This window comes from Lepidochelys olivacea (assembly GCF_965140295.1).
Source record: "Lepidochelys olivacea isolate rLepOli2 genome assembly, chromosome: 2".
Taxonomy (NCBI): Eukaryota; Metazoa; Chordata; order Testudines; family Cheloniidae; genus Lepidochelys; species Lepidochelys olivacea.
Window position 1 is genome coordinate 169,396,636 of NC_140412.1, and position 19,282 is coordinate 169,415,917.

The 19,282-nt window shown below is 40.0% G+C and overlaps 1 protein-coding gene across 1 annotated transcript in view; it reads right to left on the minus strand.

The window, feature by feature from the left end:
- Nucleotides 1–19,282, minus strand: part of ABCA13 (ATP binding cassette subfamily A member 13) — a gene marked incomplete at its 5' end in the record, with an annotated part of 301,195 nt that overhangs the window by 208,882 nt on the left and 73,031 nt on the right. Inside the window, 4 exons of the mRNA XM_084621105.1 lie at nucleotides 3,537–3,676; nucleotides 6,630–6,807; nucleotides 10,708–10,872; nucleotides 14,906–15,136. Coding sequence (XP_084477231.1) covers nucleotides 3,537–3,676; nucleotides 6,630–6,807; nucleotides 10,708–10,872; nucleotides 14,906–15,136 — 714 coding nt within the window. The remainder of the gene's footprint in view (nucleotides 1–3,536; nucleotides 3,677–6,629; nucleotides 6,808–10,707; nucleotides 10,873–14,905; nucleotides 15,137–19,282) is intronic.

Consider the following 19,282-nt stretch of genomic DNA (forward strand, 5'->3'; position numbering starts at 1 on the left):
GTGAACTAAAGGAACAATTCCACTAGTTGAGCCAATTGTGTGTATATGAGCATATCTAACATACTTCCATTTAGTAGAGGGATATGACAGACATACCATGTACTGCACAGACAAGGGTGGGATGTTCAAAAGTGCCTAAGAGAGTTAAGCACTCAAATTCTGTTGACTTTCAGTGGGATTCCTGACTCCATTTGAAAACCCCACCCATCATCTATAATTCAGAGTTGGTACTGTTTTGTAGCACAATTAAGCCTCATATGCACTGGCCAGGAAAACCATATGAGCAGATATATAGTCGTGATTACATTTTAGCATGGTAAAGGAGAGGAATGAAGCAGCAGGAAAAAAAAACCCAGCTATGCTCAATAAGGTCTTTTCTTCAAGGATTAGTATTTGTAACAATAAAGTTAAATAAGTTAATGGAATCAAAAAGAAAACATAGAAGCACCCAAGCCTGGATTTTAATCCAGTCCATTGACCTGAGGTGTACAGCCTATCTTCCCAAAGGCTTTAGTACAGTACCACCTAGAAGCCCTAGTCATGGACCTAGACTCCATTGTGCTAGGCACTGTACAAACACAGAACTAGCAGATGATCCCTCATGCAGCCTTTCCTGTGAGCAGCTGTGCAAAAGGAGGGGGAAGTGGGGCAGAAGTTAACCCTTACTCACCAAGGACTTACCTAGGGCCCCTGCACTCTGACACTGCAGGCTCACTACAACACTTTTAACATGGTTTTCCTGGCTCACTTGAACAGGGACTGCAAAACTTTGGGCCAAGTTCTCTTCATTGACACTGATGCAAACTCACTGAAGTAAATGGAGTAAATTGAAACACAAATACTACTAAAGAAAAGGAGTACTTGTGGCACCTTAGAGACTAACCAATTTATTTGAGCATAAGCTTTCGTGAGCTACAGCTCACTTCATCGGATGCATACTGTGCAAAGTGTAGAAGATCTTTTTATACACACAAAGCATGAAAAAATACCTCCCCCCACCCCACTCTCCTGCTGTAATAGCTTATCTAAAGTGATCACTCTCCTTACAGTGTGTATGATAATCAAGGTGGGCCATTTCCAGCACAAATCCAGGGTTTAACAAGAACGTCTGGGGGGGGGGGTAGGAAAAAACAAGGGGAAATAGGTTACCTTGCATAATGACTTAGCCACTCTCAGTCTCTATTCTCTATTCTAAGTTAATTGTATCCGATTTGCAAATGAATTCCAATTCAACAGTCTCTCGCTGGAGTCTGGATTTGAAGTTTTTTTGTTGTAATATTGCAACTTTCATGTCTGTAATCATGTGACCAGAGAGATTGAAGTGTTCTCCGACTGGTTTATGAATGTTATAATTCTTGACATCTGATTTGTGTCCATTTATTCTTTTACATAGAGACTGTCCAGTTTGACCAATGTACATGGCAGAGGGGCATTGCTGGCACATGATGGCATATATCACATTGGTGGATGTGCAGATGAACGAGCCTCTGATAGTGTGGTTGATGTTATTAGGCCCTGTGATGGTGTCCCCTGAATAGATATGTGAGCACAGTTGGCAACGGGCTTTGTTGCAAGGATAAGTTCCTGGGTTAGTGGTTCTGTTGTGTGGTATGTGGCTGCTGGTGACTATTTGCTTCAGGTTGTGGGGCTGACTGTAGGCAAGGACTGGCCTGTCTCCCAAGATTTGAGAGGGTGTTGGGTCATCCTTCAGGATAGGTTGTAGATCCTTAATAATGCGTTGGAGGGGTTTTAGTTGGGGGCTAAAGGTGATGGCTAGTGGCGTTGTTATTTTTTTTGTTAGGCCTGTCCTGTAGTAGGTGACTTCTGGGAACTCTTCTGGCTCTATCAATCTGTTTCTTCACTTCCGCAGATGGGTATTCTAGTTGTAAGAATGCTTGATAGAGATCTTGTAGGTGTTTGTCTCTGTCTGAGGGGTTGGAGCAAATGTGGTTGTATCGCAGAGCTTGGCTGTAGACAATGGATCGTGTGGTGTAGTCAGGGTGAAAGCTGGAGGCATGTAGGTAGGAATAACGGTCAGTAGGTTTCCGGTATAGGGTGGTGTTTATGTGACCATCGTTTATTAGCACTGTAGTGTTCAGGAAGTGGATCTCTTGTGTGGACTGGACCAGGCTGAGGTTGATGGTGGGATGGAAATTGTTGAAATCATGGTGGAATTCCTCAAGAGCTTCTTTTCCATGGGTCCAGATGATGAAGATGTCATCAATATAGCGCAAGTAGAGTAGAGGCGTTAGGGGACGAGAGCTGAGGAAGCGTTGTTCTAAGTCAGCCATAAAAATGTTGGCATACTGTGGGGCCATGCGGGTACCCATAGCAGTGCCGCTGATCTGAAGGTATACATTGTCCCCAAATGTAAAAATAGTTATGGGTAAGGACAAAGTCACAAAGTTCAGCCACCAGGTTAGCTGTGACATTATCGGGGATAGTGTTCTTGACGGCTTGTAGTCCATCTTTGTGTGGAAAGTTGGTGTAGAGGGCTTCTACATCTATAGTGGCCAGGATGGTGTTATCAAGAAGATCACCGATGGATTATAGTTTCCTCAGGAAATCAGTGGTGTCTCGAAGGTAGCTAGGAGTGCTGGTAGCGTAGGGCCTGAGGAGGGAGTCTACATAGCCAGACAATCCTGCTGTCAGGGTGCCAATGCCTGAGATGATGGGGCATCCAGGATTTCCAAGCTTATGGATCTTGGGTAGTAGACAGAATATCCCAGGTCGGGGTTCCAGGGGTGTCTGTGCGAATTTGATCTTGTGCTTTTTCAGGGAGTTTCTTGAGCTAATGCTCAAGAGTTACCAAAAGAAACTACAGCATCTGTCAAGAATTGTAACATTCATAAACCAGTTGGAGAACACTTCAATCTCTCTGGTCACACGATTACAGACATGAAAGTTGCGATATTACAACAAAAAAACTTCAAATCCAGACTCCAGCGAGAGACTGTTGAATTGGAATTCATTTGCAAATTGGGTACAATTAACTTAGGCATGAATAGAGACTGGGAGTGGCTAAGTCATTATGCAAGGTAACCTATTTCCCCTTGTCTTTTCCTACCCCCTCCCCCCGATGTTCTTGTTAAACCCTGGATTTGTGCTGAAAATGGCCCACCTTGATTATCATACACATTGTAAGGAGAGTGATCGCTTTAGATAAGCTATTACCAGCAGGAGAGTGGGGTGGGAGGAGGTATTGTTTCATGGTCTCTGTGTATATAATGTCTTCTTCAGTTTCCACAGTATGCATCCGATGAAGTGAGCTGTAGCTCACGAAAGCTCATGCTCAAATAAATTGGTTAGTCTCTAAGGTGCCACAAGTACTCCTTTTCTTTTTGCGAATACAGACTAACACGGCTGTTACTCTGAAACCTGTCAGATACTACTGTTATTTTTTATGTGCAGTGGGAGCAGGATGAACATATTGGGGAAATAACCCTGCCAGTTTTCTTAAAGGAAACACTTCCCATTGTTTCTACCATCCATATTGAGTACAGACATTTGATTTATTCATTTCCTTAGATACTCACCTTTTCTATCACCATGTTAAACGTTTTGCTGTTGGGGGTGTACAGTATCTTCCCATGTAACAGGGGCTTCAGAAAGGTCCACACCAAAGCCCCATTAGGTAACTGTAAAATTTCCTGATAAAGCTGCAAGCAAAATGGAGCTGTGGTAAAAGAGAGAGAAACAGAGAGAGAGAGAGATCATATTTAAGAGATATGATGATTTATTCAGCAACATAATGCCTATACACATTAACTTAGGGCTTGGCCTCTGTAAGGTGCTGAAAACCCTCAATTCTCACTGAACCATCACTTCAGCTCTTTGGAGAGATGTAGTTCATTCACCAAGTGCTTGAACCTGTGAGGAGCTGGGGATCCACAACTCCCAGATAAGCTGAGAACAATCATCCCCCAAAGAGATCAGAATCTTAGGGCATGTCTACACTACAGCCCTAAGTCAACCTATGTTACGTTGACTTACAGCCACTGCAGTAATTACACACTACCCTCCTTCCGCCGGTGGTGCGCGTCCTTCCCAGGAATGCATGAAGCTGTGAAATTGACAAGACAGCCAATATAAGTAACACAGGCACCCTAACTACACTGACATAAGCACTACACCTCTCGTGGAAGTGGAGTTAGCATGCTGATGTAGAAGAGCACTTACTTCGGCGGGAGGAAGGCTGTATTGTGTACACTGACATAATTAGGTCGTTGTAAGCTGCCTTATGTCAACCGAATTGTGTAGTGTAGACCAGGTCTTAGTAAAAACACTGCATACACTGCACCTATCCTAAAAGCTGTATTGGTATATTACAGTTTTGGAGTCAAAGTACACAGGCAAAACAAACATAAAATAAATGCTGAGGGAAGATTCACTGCTATAAATTCTCATACAGATCAAAAGTTCTTTAAAGAATAAAAGAGACTAGCACCACCAATTATAGACCAATGAGGGATTTATAATAGTCTGATCATTGTTTTCATACTCAAGAGAAGGCGAGCATAGTTCTAATCAGCAGCTATACACCTTCTTACTTGTGGAACTTTCTTAGGCCATTCAATGAAAACTGTCTTTTCTATTTGACAAGGCAGCTTTTGGGTGACAGTGAAATGTCTACTGACTTCTTCATCAAGAAAGGTAGCACAGCCTATTTCAGAAAGCTGCAGATAGATGCAAATGTGGAACTGAACTGTAGGATGTTTAATTCATTTTTTAAACCTATCTATATTTCATCTGCCTAGCTGAAAAAATCCATTCCCCTAACCCAAGTAAAATTTGGTAGTCAAGCATGTTAAGATGGATGTATATTCTTAATAACCTCATTGTGAGCCATGGCCCTCATCCTGCAAGAAGGAACATGTGGACAGACTCCCCACTGAAGTCAAGGGGCTCCTTTTCGCAGGATCAGGTCTAAATTTCTATGCTTAGTTTACATTGGGTATTTTGGTGACTAGTAGATTTAGAAATATTTAGTAATATTTTGTAGTAATTTTCATCTTCAGTGTACTGTACTGTAGAAACATTAAGTAATGTCTTTAGTAGAGCAGAGCGAGTAATTGATTTTTTTAATTTTGGTGGCGAACCAAAAAAATTCTAAAAACCATTCTAACCAAAACTAAGCTTTTGTTTTTTCTCCCCAAACAAACAAAAAAATTGATTTGAAACTAAATGTCAAAACAAATCATTTCAACAATTCCCAAGAAATGTAAGGTTTTTCAGCAGAAACTATTTGCTGTATTTGACCTGAATTCACAAATAGTTTCAGTACCTGCCAAAAAATTTTAACAAAAATTTCACCCAGCTCTAGTTACACCACCTCTGCTAGGGAGACAAATGTTATTATTTGCATTTTACAAAGGCAGACTGAATTAGCAATGTGAAGTGACCTGCCCAAAACCAAGGAGTGAGTGTCAGAGCAGGATTGTAACCAAGGAGTTTCTAGACCCCAGTCCTTTGTCCAGATCATTCCTCCACAATCTCCCTTTAAGAAATTAGTCCCCTCTAAACAAGATCTGTAACTGGAGAAAAATTAACAAGTGCTCAAAGGTGGCCAGAACAGAGTGATGGTATGATGAGCATATGGAGGACTGTAGCTAACCTTTAGAGGAGAACTTTTATGGAAGTGTTGTCCAGTTGTTGGACTATAAGACTATAAGGCAAGTTCAGTAGTGAGCACACAGGACTGGAAGCCAGGGCCACTGAGATTTATAAGGAGGGGGAAAGTGGGCAGGAGGGGTAAGGACCCCTACACAATCCCCTGTGCAGCCTCTCTGCAACTCCACTATTAGTAGTGGAAGGACAAGCAGAGACTATGTGACTGGTACTCCCTGCCTGTGTGAGTGGCAGGGCTTGGGAAGAGCTCTGACTCCATGTTCAGTGTGCCAGCTTGAACAGCTGAGTCCAGACAAGATGTTGCAATCTTCTAGTCGCAGAGCCAGAAGCAGATATTTTTCCCATCACCACCACCCCTCCCTGGGGAGCAACAATGGAATCATGCCTCTCTGAGTTACAATTCCTTTCCTGGAAGATCACAGAAATTAATTTTGATGAGTCAAATATTGGTGTAGGGGTGTGTGATAGGTCTAGAAAGCAGTCTCATACACATGATAGAAGAATAAAAGCAGGGTGCAGATAACTTGGAATATTAACTCTAATGGTAGCCAACAATTCAACTACAAGAAAAGACAAAAGTTATTCTTCTCTGGTTGTATTCAGAAGCTTAAGGATTTTATCATAAAATACCACAACACCAAGTTCACAAAATAAAAGTATATAACTATAGATTTGCAACCTTGTATCTAATAATGTATGTAATTTTGAACATTCAATAAACTTCCAATATATATGACCTGCCTGAGACAGGGGAGTCATTTATTGTTGTTAAATGCAAGAATACAAAATAACTTGAATTGCTTGTCACTTGTCTCCATAATCATTTCTGTGTAATAAAACCTTTCATCAAATCATTCCTTGTGTTCAGGATTGCAACGTCAGCTAGCTGAAATGCCAGTTAATATATCAACATTCCATTTAAGAGGAAAAGGTTTAGAATGCATAGCAAACTCTGAATGAGAGTACGTATATATGCAACTTGTGATTGATGTTTCCCTTACTTGAGTCTTCGGGAATGCTGTATTTTGCCATATCATCTTCCAAGAGCTCAGTGATCCTGGGCATGTCAATGAACATGTTGGTGTTGCTGAAGAAAGAGGATTCTTCTTTACAGACTGCCCTTATTAAAGACTGAAGGGATCCAACAATGGAACTTCTAGATTTCCCACCCTGTAAGAACTAGAACAACAATTACTAAGGAATGGAATCCCAATTACAACACAATTGCCCTGAACTATCCTGTCATAACTTTCATAGCTGCAGTAGTAGTTCAGATGTTCTTCCCCATTACTGCATCCAAGGAGGTCAACAAAATGACAGTTTTCAGATTGTCTACAAGAATGGATGCATGTTGTGCTCTCTTCTGTTCTCATGACCCTCTGTGTCAGGGAAAGATAGCGCCAGTTTAATGGCCAGAATACTCTGTGAAAGACGTTAGTATAATGTACTACTTTAACCTTTCGAAAATGTCATATTTTCATGGCTTGACTGGACAGAAAAAGAATGGAAATATCAGGACCATCAGATTGCAGACCCCTGGATTACCTTGTCATTTTCCATACACTCTGCTTCCCTCAACAAAAACAGAAGTGGGATTGAGCGCATTACTCTTCTCTCACACATTATAAAAATAGCAACAATAAAAATAAGAATCTTTTTACATGATGGGAATGTCTTCCGTGAAAACGGGCCTGCTACAAAGAAACAGTTGTACTTTGTTCAAAATATTAAAGTGCAGTTGTACTTTCAAAATATACATACACCAGGACCAGATTTAATAAAGAACATACCATTTTACACAATCATTTTTCAATTAAATCATCCCTCTTTACTGAAGAAAGATAGATTTTTATTGTCGTCAGTCCTATAGAACAGATGCTGTTCTGGGAGACTGATCTGACTGCTTATGCTTATAGCTTATGCACCTTCAACTGTGTTGTTAACCAAGTTCCAATAACAGCCGAACTGTGCAATTGCAGTTTTCAAATTATGTGCTCACAATTGTGCAATCCCACTGAAGGCTACATGGTTGCATAATTGTAACTGAGGACATAACTGGATGACAGTTGGGCTGCAAAGGTGTGACTAAAACAAGCATTTGGCCTGCCTGAAATGTATCATTATTGAAGATACCCATGTCAGAAAGAACCTAGCTAGATTTTCAGATCTCAGGTTGAGTTTACAAGACTAGAGGTTGGGGGGAAAATACTTAATCTGATAAACTGAACATGTTTAATATTGAAATCACTGGGACACAACCAGTGTGAAACATGATTTTTTAGAAAGTCAATCTTCAAAGCAGAACTTCACTTTAAGAATGTAATCGGTTATGGTCAGCTTGGAGGCTGTACCTTTCGAAAAACTTTTTAAATTAAATACATCAATCAACAAAGTGAAAGAAGCATGTTCACAGATCTAGAGGAAGTATAATGAGTACTAGTTAAGAACTCAGTACTCACTACCTCTTATATAGCACTTTCATTCATAGACCTCAAAAGAATTTGCTGGCACGAACATTCACTGAAAGAAAATTGTATGTATTGCAGAATGTACAAAGGCAAAGAATTAGAAATTAATATCATGACTCTTTGCATTGGAATCATGTTTCTAAGCACACCCAATCAGGGAAGAGAAACATACTAACCATTTAATCACCCGAGGACCCAATCAAAATACTTTGCATTTAAAATCCTGAATACTCATAACAAACTGTTTGTGAGTGACAGAGAAATGATTCAGTGAATGATTTTAATCTGCAAATAAACTTGCAAAAAATCATGATCAGTTCACCAACCAAAAAAAAAAAAGTGATTTTTCTCAAATAAATTATCCATTACAAAATATTCCCCCAGTGCACTTTAGAACAGAAAGCAGCTCAGTATTTCAATCACTAGAGTAAAAATCCAGCAGGAAGGCAACACAGGAGAGATGGAAAGTGTCTCAGGATATGCCCCAGGGTTATATTTGCCATTACCCAGGGCTACAAACTTGGCCAGTGTGGATGAGCTGAGAAGTGAACAAAATAATCAAGGGTAAAAGGGCATATACTATAAAGTAGCAGAGCCTACAAAGCCTGAGAATGAATGGAAGATTAAGATAAATAACTTTTCTCCTGGTACATAAAGGAACAAAAGGTCAGTAATGTAGACAGAAGGGCCTTTGAGAAATCACATGGGTAATTTATTGACAAAAGAGGTAGACACTGAATTGCTAAAACAATTAAATGATTATTTTTTGCCTCGGTGTTTAGAGGGGAGGCTCGATGGCAGACACAGACATAAATTTCCCAGGGGAAACATTTAAAAAAAAAAAAAAAAGCCCTGCAAAATATAAAGATTGCGCTAGAACAAGTAATCAGGAAATTGGAAGATATGAAAAGACAAAACTTCAGGGTGAGACGGGTTGCAGTCCAGGATGACATAAGCAGCAGCAAATGAGAGAGCAAAACTGACTAGGTGGCCCCCTCTGCTGTTGCAGTCTTCTCTCTGCAGAGTTTTATCAAAGATTAACTATCAAATCATCAACTTTGGGGAGGTAGGCCCAATACATATTATTTTATTCACAGTTGAGAAGACCCTGAACCTGCTGTAAATCAGATGAGCTGATGTGAAAAAATGATAGGACCAGATCCTCAGCTGACGTAAATCAGTGTAACTCCCTTTACTTCAATAGAGCTACAATGACTTATACCAGCCGAAGAGCTAGCCCAGAGAGTAGAAGGTTATCAGGTTAGATATATAGACAAATGCCGCATTGGAAAGTGGAGCATTAGAAGAACCAAACCTATAGAACAGCCAGACAAGCTCTGAATAAAAGAAAAGCTTTAAAGGACAAACAGGCAGGCCTGTCTGAGTAACGTTTTGACTTTTTAACTTTGTCATACAAATTAGAGCCTTATGGGAAAAGGTACTTATGGTACTTCATACCACTACTGAAGTAAATGGAGCCATGCTGATTTACATCTGCTAAGAATATTGCCCTCTAAGTGGGATTTAAGGAAGCGTTGAATATTATACTGTAGTAACAAGCAGGCATGCATTACCTACCGATGAGGCATTTTAAAGGTTTGCAATTTTAGGGTCAGGTTCGATCATCTTTACTCTCAGTAACACCTTACACCAGAAAATAGTGCCACTGAAAACGATAAGACAACCTGTTGCAATAAGGTATTACTCAATGGGAAAAAGGGTAGCAGAATCTGGTCCTTAGACAGGGGAGTCCTTTATTATGACCCATGATTTATTTTATAATAGCTCCAACATTGTACTAGCCATTGTACATACATGTGGTCAGAGTCCTTGCCACAAAGAGCTTACTTCCTCACTCTGTTTGGAATGTATCATCATCCTCTCCTTACAGACAGGAAATTGAGGCAGAGAGGGATTCAAGTGTCGTAGTCAAGGTCACAAAGAAAACACATGGCACAGCTAAGAACTGAAACCAGCAGTCCTGAGTTCAGTGCCTTAACCACAAAACCCTCCTTCCTACCAAGGAGACAATTACCAGTCACTGGCTAAAATCAAGCACTCAACACTATGGATCTATCAACTGCCCATACAGTACATTTGGAGAAATGAGTTATGTGATTTACAATAGGTGAACAATTTTCACTATAACAAAAGTAGCAGATGAAGAAACATTGCAAGACCAGGGTCAAAGGAATGGCTTTTTAATTAAAAAAAAAAAAATGTTAGTACTGTGTGCCCCATTATCTCCATGACAAACAGAATAGATGTCATTGTTAATAAACAGCCTGTTGCCGTATCGGTTTAGGCTGTGATCTCAATTAGATAACAAGAAGAGCGGGCAGTATTTGGATGGGAGATCACCAGGAAAACCCTGGGCTCTGGCAGGAATGGGTACTGGCGATGAAAGAGACCATGAAATGTACCAAGACCTGAGTACAACAGGCTCAACTCACCCATTATGCAACACCACCAAGCAGTTTATGGGATACATTATGATTTTGCCCAGCATTCCTCCTCATTATTTAGTACCTGACCTTAATGAAGTCCTCTAACAAAGGCGATTATGCTTGCACTATAAACACAGCTAATGGATGAAATATCACACACACACCTGTTGAAATGCCGAGATGTCAAGCAGATCAATGCTTTTGAATGCTTGGAGGAACATGGGAAGATTTTCAAGGACATGTTGGCCTTTATTTGAAAGGGAGATGATGCTAGTGACCACTTCCAACATTGCATTCAGTAACTTGTTCACCTCAGAAGGTATCATGATCTTGAAGAAGAGAAAAACATGAGGATCAATTAATATAAAATCCACCCTATTTAGACAATATGGAGTTTATAAATTCCTCAGCCTCCCTTGCACTGCTTAAAACTCCAGCAAACACTTTTCCCCCCAAATGCTCTCTCAGTGCCCTCACGCTGGCTGTGACAGGAATGGGTACTGATGACGAAAGAGACCACAGTCTCCTCACAATTTTCTAAGGTCCCTGAACTTTGTCTGAATATAGTGAGATAAGGTGGGCCAGAGTAATGGCTTTTTATTGGACCAAATTCTGTTGGTGAGAGAGAGATACAACAATTACAAAAAGTGTTCTACGGTTAGAACCCCTTAAGTTTAAAATTGAAATATACAGAGCATGTTTCTGCTGTCTAGATTCACAGCTCTGTCTCTCCTTTCCTACTTCAGGCTGATTCCATAGGGGAAACTCTGGCCCCCTTTGACACCAATGGCAGAACTCTCATTGACCTCAATGTGGCCAAGATTTCACAGTGAATTTATTACAGAAGTTTAATATTTAAAAGAAAAATCACTATCTATTCACTTAGCTGAGCTGCCAATTCAGTAGGTTTTAAAGTCACGTTGAATTGCTATTTCTTAGTCTGCAGGTTTTTCCCTGTCCTCCCTTCATTTTCATCATAATTATTGTCTCATAGCTAGAACACTCAGTTTTATATATTTCATTTCCTGCTTGGATCTAAATGCAATTTGTCTTCTGCTTTTGCCAGTGAAGATGTTAGTGTGGGGGGGGGGTCAGGGGGGATGTTTTTATAGGTCACTCTGATGTTACATTAATGCAAAATTGTTTTAATAAGATTAGCTGTTCAAGGGAGACAATAAAAAATAGTCGTGTTTTTCCACTGTTTTACATACTCTATTTCTTTCCTCCACCCATACTTTACTAGTGCATTTTCTGGAATTATGGAAATGTACAGTGTAAGTTTATCAGTTTTTTGGATTTCATCCTCTTTTGCATATGTTCTTTAAATAGCAAACATTCTGGAACATGCTTTATTCAATGAAAACAATTAGCCAATTAAGTCAGAAAAAACTCCCATAAACAAATGAGGAGCAGTTGATGGAAACAGTCAAGTGAACGATGCAGCCCTGTACTAGGAATTTATTAAAATCAACAAGGCTCAGTGAAAGAGCCATTAGAAGAGTCACTGTTTTGTTCCAGTTGACCTATTTTTCAAGAAGCAACTAAAAGCTCCTCTCCTCACCTTAGTTATGTATACATTCTAGGAACACTTTAGTCTGGCATTTTCAGGAGCTTGGTCTGTTTATTACAAATCTGTTGTCATAGTCATCAGTTTAACTCTACATGTGTGGCATCAGAAACAAGAATCCAGGATCTCTAGCTTCAAAAAAAAAATAATTTTCTCTCATTTTGAGCTCAAGTAAATACCTTTCAACTACCAGAAATAGGTTTGCCCTTTCTCATTCTGGAGATCAGCTACCACAAAGGAGTAGAATGCACACACACTAGCCACCACATATCCCACCCAATACAGGATAATTTTGTTCATAACTGTCTCATCTCAAACTATATATCCAGATTTGTTTCTGGTTAACCACTCCCAAAGGTATTCACAGAGGCAACTCAGTTTCAGCACCAAATGCTTGGTCCCCCTTCATAATGCAGAAAGCTGTGTACAATGGCAGCACCATGATTTTCCAACCACATACAAGCCTTAAATTTCTTAACTTTGTCAGTAATCCCCAAAAGGCCTGTCTACTTGGGCAAAAATTTGCATTTTTCAATTGAGTTATATTAATTCAGGTGAACCCCATTTCCTCTTAGCACCCATGTAGGCATAGTTTAATACCATTAAAATCACATGAGCTGGTCCTATAGTAGCCACTCAAATTATTTAGAAGTTTAAAATTCTGTTAACATGAACATTAAGAGGCTGAGTGCCACAGTGAGCTGCCTCTAGGTTGTGGCATAGCTCTCAAAAGCAACAAAAAAGTATCCAGCTCAGTTTCTTCTATAAGTGCAAGTAAACATTTTCACCCAGCAGTCTGTCTTTGGACTAATGTGATCCTTACACATGAGAACCCTCTGTTGCAGATATTAGACCACAGCCCATGATATTCTTATCTTGAAGAGATGAACTATTGTAACATCAAAAGCATATGGAGTAAAAATTTTCAAAAGCACCCAAGTCATTTTGGATACATCTACACAAACCTCAGCAGTGAGCCTCCAAGCTTGGGTCAGCAGAGTCAGGCTCATACTGCTGTGCTAAAAATAGCTGTGCAGACAGCACTTTTAAGTTGCAGCTCAGATCCTGAAGCCCACCACCTTCCCTTGACTTCAGACCCCAAGTTCTAGCCTGAGCCATGTCTACTCAGCTACTTTTGGTGCAGTAGCATGGGGATCACTGCTGTGGGCTGTGTAGACATATCCTTAGGAGCCTAAGTCCCTTGGAACTTTGGAACCTATGTTCCCATAAAACTTAGACTCTTAAGTGACTTAGATGCTTCTGAAAATTTGGACCATGGTACAATCTTACTGCTCCCAGATGATTCTAGGTCCTATTGTCCTCAATCACAGAGTCTGGTGTGAAAAAGAATTTTGATCTGTTCACTTATCTTTTTAGGCACAGTATTTGTACAGCACAAAAAGTTGTCCCAGTGCTGTTATGCATTGAAGGGGGTGGCTCTGTATTTGTGTAATCCTGGAATGATTTTATTCAGCCCATGCACATAGTTACTGTTACAAGTTCCATAACACAGTGAACATTTTTACTTCTAAAACAGAGGCTTTGGAAAATATAAAGCTCCAAAGACTAGTAAAGCCAATAAAATACTTGCATTGCCCTGTGGTCTTAGATAAGTGCCTTGGTAAAAGTAGTATCAGGGGTTACATATTTATTCTCTCTCAAATGATGCTACATGAGATCTGTTCAATTTACAAGTCAAAAGATTACTAATTCTAACTTCCAGCACTACAAACTCAGCCAAAGACCTCAAAACTGAGCTGTGTTTTTATGGCCTCCTAAAGGATCTCCAAAGTTTCTGTTATAGCATTTAGCTGACAATTTTATTGGCAATTCAGGAGACAGAACATAATCAAAGAACACTCCTGTGGCAGCTACAGCAATTGCTCACATGGAAGACTAATACTAGCAAAGGATTTATGCATTCTTAGCTTCATCCAATTACCAACAGGATTGAGAACAGTATGACCAGTCAGCTTTCCAAGAACCATCAGAACACAGTTTGGGAACTTCTATTTGTTAGTGCTAAACAAGAAAGCCGGAGCCACAAATCAGCGGCAATCTGTTGCCCAAACACTTTGTTAGATGGTGCAGTGTTAATTATAGAGCTGTCTTTTGGGTGAGATACAAGACCAAGTTCTGGATCCCTTGGGTATCTAACAGTCCCATACAACTTTTTGCAGTAGTTGCGGGTATTTGATCTGGTATCTTGGCTAACCTCCAAGCAGCTAAACTTGCATACCAACTCCATAGTATCAATAGAATAAGCTGTTCCTTACCTCCATTCTTAAACTGTTATGCATCACGGCCAGGATTAGAACTTGGGGTTCCCTGATTTCCATTTCTGTGCTTAAAATCATACCCTTCATAAGGAGTCACAGAAGCAGAGTTGCCCATGAAACTAGTGAGAAAACCCACCCTGAGGCCTCAGTCCTGCCACCCTCTGTTGCATTGGTTTGGGAAATGAGGGGAAAGAACATAGGGGCTCCCTAAATCTTCCTTCCCCACCCCCCACAAACAGCAGGGCAGGATCCATCCTCAGCGTCTGACTGAACTCCCATTGACTTCAGCGAAAGCTGGAGCAGGCCCTCAACATACAGGAGTACATCCTGCTGCAGATCTACTGGTTCCACAATGCAAAGCGAGAGTGCAGGAACTTCAATGAGGACAGTGTTTGGGTTCTACTGGGATAAACATCTAGGACAACAAAATATATGGGGCAGAACTATGATCAGTAATTGGGTTACCTATCCATCTAGCGCCAAAAAGTTCAGGAAGTAAGCACTTGCTCCTCTTACCTTGTAAATGATATAACGCAAGTTTAAGTTCTGGGCAATCACTGCAATCATGGTATACAATTCCAGCGCTGGGAGAGAACAAAGTTCCTTCACTGCCAGAGAAATGTTGCCATTTTCAGGGAGCGTCAGCAAGAGACTAAGAATTTCTTCGTCACATCTTCCAGCTAAAGCTACTGCAAGGGCACTGTAGAGTAACTTTTGTAAGAGTACATGGATTAAAATGTATCCTGCCTGAAATGTATCAAGATTTTTTTTTTTTAGAATACACTGTAAATGTGTGTCTCATAACATAAATAACTGTATTTATAACAGCTACCAATTGAACTGGAAGACAGAGTTACATATTTGTTAAGATGACATGCTTGAACTTTATACTATATGGGCATCTAAACAAAAAATACATTTCTCATTACTATTTATTTTCATTTATAAAGATGTTCATCATTCAGTTAACAGGCACCATCCCTTGATCTGGGCAGGCATACTTAACACTGAAAATTCATAGAAAAAATGTCATATACATTTCATAAAAATATACTTCTTTTGTGATAGCACCTAAAAACCACAACAAGGATTGACATATCAACACAAAATTACTCAGGATCATTAAGTCCAAAGATGATTGTGAAGAGTTACATAGGGATTTTACTAATCTGGGTGACTGGGAGATAAAATGGCACATAAAATTCAATGTTAATAAGTGCAAAATAATGCACATTGGAAAAAATAATTCCAATTCTACATGCACAACGATGGGGTCTAAATTAGCTGGTACCACACAAGAAAGATCTTGGACTCATTTTGGGGAGTTCTCTGAAAACATCCACTCAGTGGGCACTGGCCATCAAGAAAGCGAACAGAATCTTAGGAAAGGGATAGATAATAAAACAGAAAATACCATAATGCTACCATGGTATGCCCACACCTCAAATACTTGCATACAGTTCTAGTTGCCCCATCTCAAAAAAAAAAAAAAGAGATATTAGAATTCAAAAAGGTGTGGAGAAAGACAATGAAAATAGTTAGGGATATTTAACAGATTCCATATGAAGAAAGATTAGAAAGATTGGGACTGTTCAACTGAGAAAAGAGATGAGTAAGGGGGGAAATGATAGATCTCTATAAAATAATAAATGGTATTGAGAAAGTGAATAGGAAAGTGTTATTTACCCCTTCACATATTACAAGAACTAGGGGTCATCTGATTAAATTAATAGACAGCAAGTTTAAAAGAAACTCAGCGCACACACAACCTGTGGAACTTGTTGCAATGGGATGTGGTGAAGGCCAAAAGTATAACTGGATTTGAAAGAGACTTGGATAAGTTCATGATTGGTCCATCAATGGCTACTAGCCAAGATGGTCCGGGATGCAACCCCATACTCCATACATCCCAAAACCTCCAGCTGCCAGAAGCTGGAACTGGATCACTCCATAATTACTCTTTCTGTTCACTCTCTCTGGCCACTGTTGGAAGACAGGATACTGGGCTAGATGGGACATTGGTCTGACCATTATGTTTATCTAATGTATGTCTACACAGCACACTAAGTTGGGGTTTTGACTCAGGCTTGAGCCCAAGTCCCCCTTCCACTCACACACAAATCTGTCTGACTTGGGTCAGCAAGCACTTCGGTCCCAGGTCCTAGGATCCTGTTTGGGGCAAGGGGTTCAGAGTCCAAATGCCTCTGTGACTTGGGTCCAAGTCCTGTCATTTTGCAGTGCAGATGCAGCTCAAGCAGCAGACCTGCATCATACAGTCTGCATAGTGCAGTAAGGGTAAGTTAAGATGGCTGAGAGACCAAGGTCCAGCAATTGTAAACCCAGGTTTACAATGCAGTGTGGACACTTAAACTTGGGCTTCAAAACAACGAGTACATGAGCCCAGAACCCACAGACCCGGGTTTACAATGCAGTGTAGGTACACCCAAAGACCGAGAGAGCTTACACAAAAATTTAGAAAATACACATCATATGAACAGACAAATACGGCAATGTGAGGATAGGACAAGAAAACAATAAAAACAGCTGCATTTCTTTAATTTAGTAGTGAATAGTACCATCCAGTAGTACAGAAGATGACTCATCCCTCCACAAATATAGGAGATCAATGACAAATCCTGCCAGCCCAGATACATCCCAAACCCCTCAGACACCTTCCTCCTCTAATGCCCAGGAGAAAAGACAGCTCTTGTAGTGAGTTCAGAGGAACAACAAATCCAAGGATCTGAGAGACAGAGAAGGAACAGGAGTTCCAGGGTCAGGAGGTCTTTGCTGAACACAGAGCTTGAAACTCCATGTTCACGAGGAGGGAATTGTCCCTGGAGCATCTCTGTTAATTGTATCAATGGTAGTGTCACACAGGGACACTTGGAGGCAGATGGTTCCTCAATAATCGGATCCCAAAGTATAGCTGGATGAAAAGTCATTGATGAAAAATGCAGTTTATTGAAATTATAATATATTGTGGGAAACGTCATTTCAACAAAAGTTTCAAAAGGAAAAAGTCAAAAGGGTTCATTTTGACTATTCTTTTCAATTTAGTTTATATTATATTAAAATGTTACTGCTAAAGATATTTACTCTTAAATAGATAATATCTATAATTATTATATTTACTATTTTAATATACTATACATGTAAAATAAATGTTTCTACACTATCAAAAGAAACCATGTTGATTGTTCCAAATCCAACTTTTTAGGAATTTTTGTTTCACAGGATTTTTTTCTTCAAAAATCTTCCGTGGAACAGAAATTCTGGTTCCTAACCAGCTCTATCCCAAGCCGCTTCAGGCTTTATCTAACAGGTTAAAACCAACCCTATGAACTCTTTCTGGAAATTCAAAAGTAGCGCAGTTTTCTGGGCAATAGTTTTATGCACTGTTCACATAAAAGGCCACTCATTAAGTGAGCAGCCAGTCTAGGTTAGATTCAGTTTCTGAATGGCCGTTTAAAATAAAGTACCATAAAGCACATCACTGTAGTCTAGTCTTGAGGCGAGACAAAAGCATGAATAAGTGTAGCAAGGTTCGTATTCATAAAACGTGGTCAAACTGCCCCCCACAACTGCAAATGAAAAAAATGCTTTCATAGCTATGTCCACAACATACCATTTACATAACAGGAGATGCATACATTGCATCTGAAATATATACTTCCATGCTGTGCAAAAGTAAAAATGTATTATGTCCCATACACATTGGGTGTGTCTACGTACTTTTTTTTTTTTAACACAAGCAAATGTTTGTATGAACATGCAAATGTGGCATTTGCTTGCATATCAGGGTGTGCCCACAATATTTGCAGACATAAGAGACCACATTTGAAAATTCAGCTCCATAGCATTATTATTTCAAGAGAATAGGGATATAAAAGTTTACTGCCAAATTCCTCTTTTACTGAATCCCTTCCAGGTATCTTGTCTACATTTACTGCTAACAAAGTAATGAAATAGCAATAATAGCAATTATTAACATTGACAAAGGAACAGAAGCCACCTATAAGTAAAGTTAAGCTTGTTGTGTGAAAGAATTCAAACTGAGAACTGCCATTCTAGTAGTCAAAAGAAAAGGAGTACTTGTGGCACCTTAGAGACTAACCAATTTGAGCATGAGCTTTCGTGAGCTACAGCTCACTTCATCGGATGCATCCGATGAAGTGAGCTGTAGCTCACGAAAGCTCATGCTCAAATAAATTGCTTAGTCTCTAAGGTGCCACAAGTACTCCTTTTCTTTTTGCGAATACAGACTAACACGGCTGTTACTCTGAAATCTAGTAGTCAATCTTTCTACGGACAAAACCTTAAGCTTCCTCTGATTGTAGAGCATCAGTGACATCCAGTGGCTGCTTGATTGATCTGATCAGTTTCAGTCAAGTACCAAAATACCAATTCATTTCCAACACACACACACACGCGCGCACACACAGAGGAAAGAACACCTGTAGTTAGCTTCCCCATTTATGATTCATACTGGACAAAGGAGAGTTAATACTACTCCAAGCTTCAGAGATGGAATTGGTCACAGTCATCGGAAACAGAGACAATGACATCAAGGCTCTTGGGGGAGTAGCACATCACAGGAGCACAAGACAGTGATCCGCTCTCCTCATTACAAATCTGAGAGCTATGTGGGGTGCAGTACAATTTCCCCATGGAGATTATGGGCTTTCCAGAATGTCCTGGTGGTAAAAGGACGACCTTTTGTAGATAAAAATGGGTGAAACTCCACTGAACCCAATGGAGCTGTGCCTATTTCCAGAGAATTTGTCCCTGTCCTGCCTCCACCCCATCAACTGAAAGCTGAAACTTTTTGCCCATTATAGGAGAGAATAGGAAATTAACTATTCAGGAAGGTGAAACCTTGAAGTTTCCAGA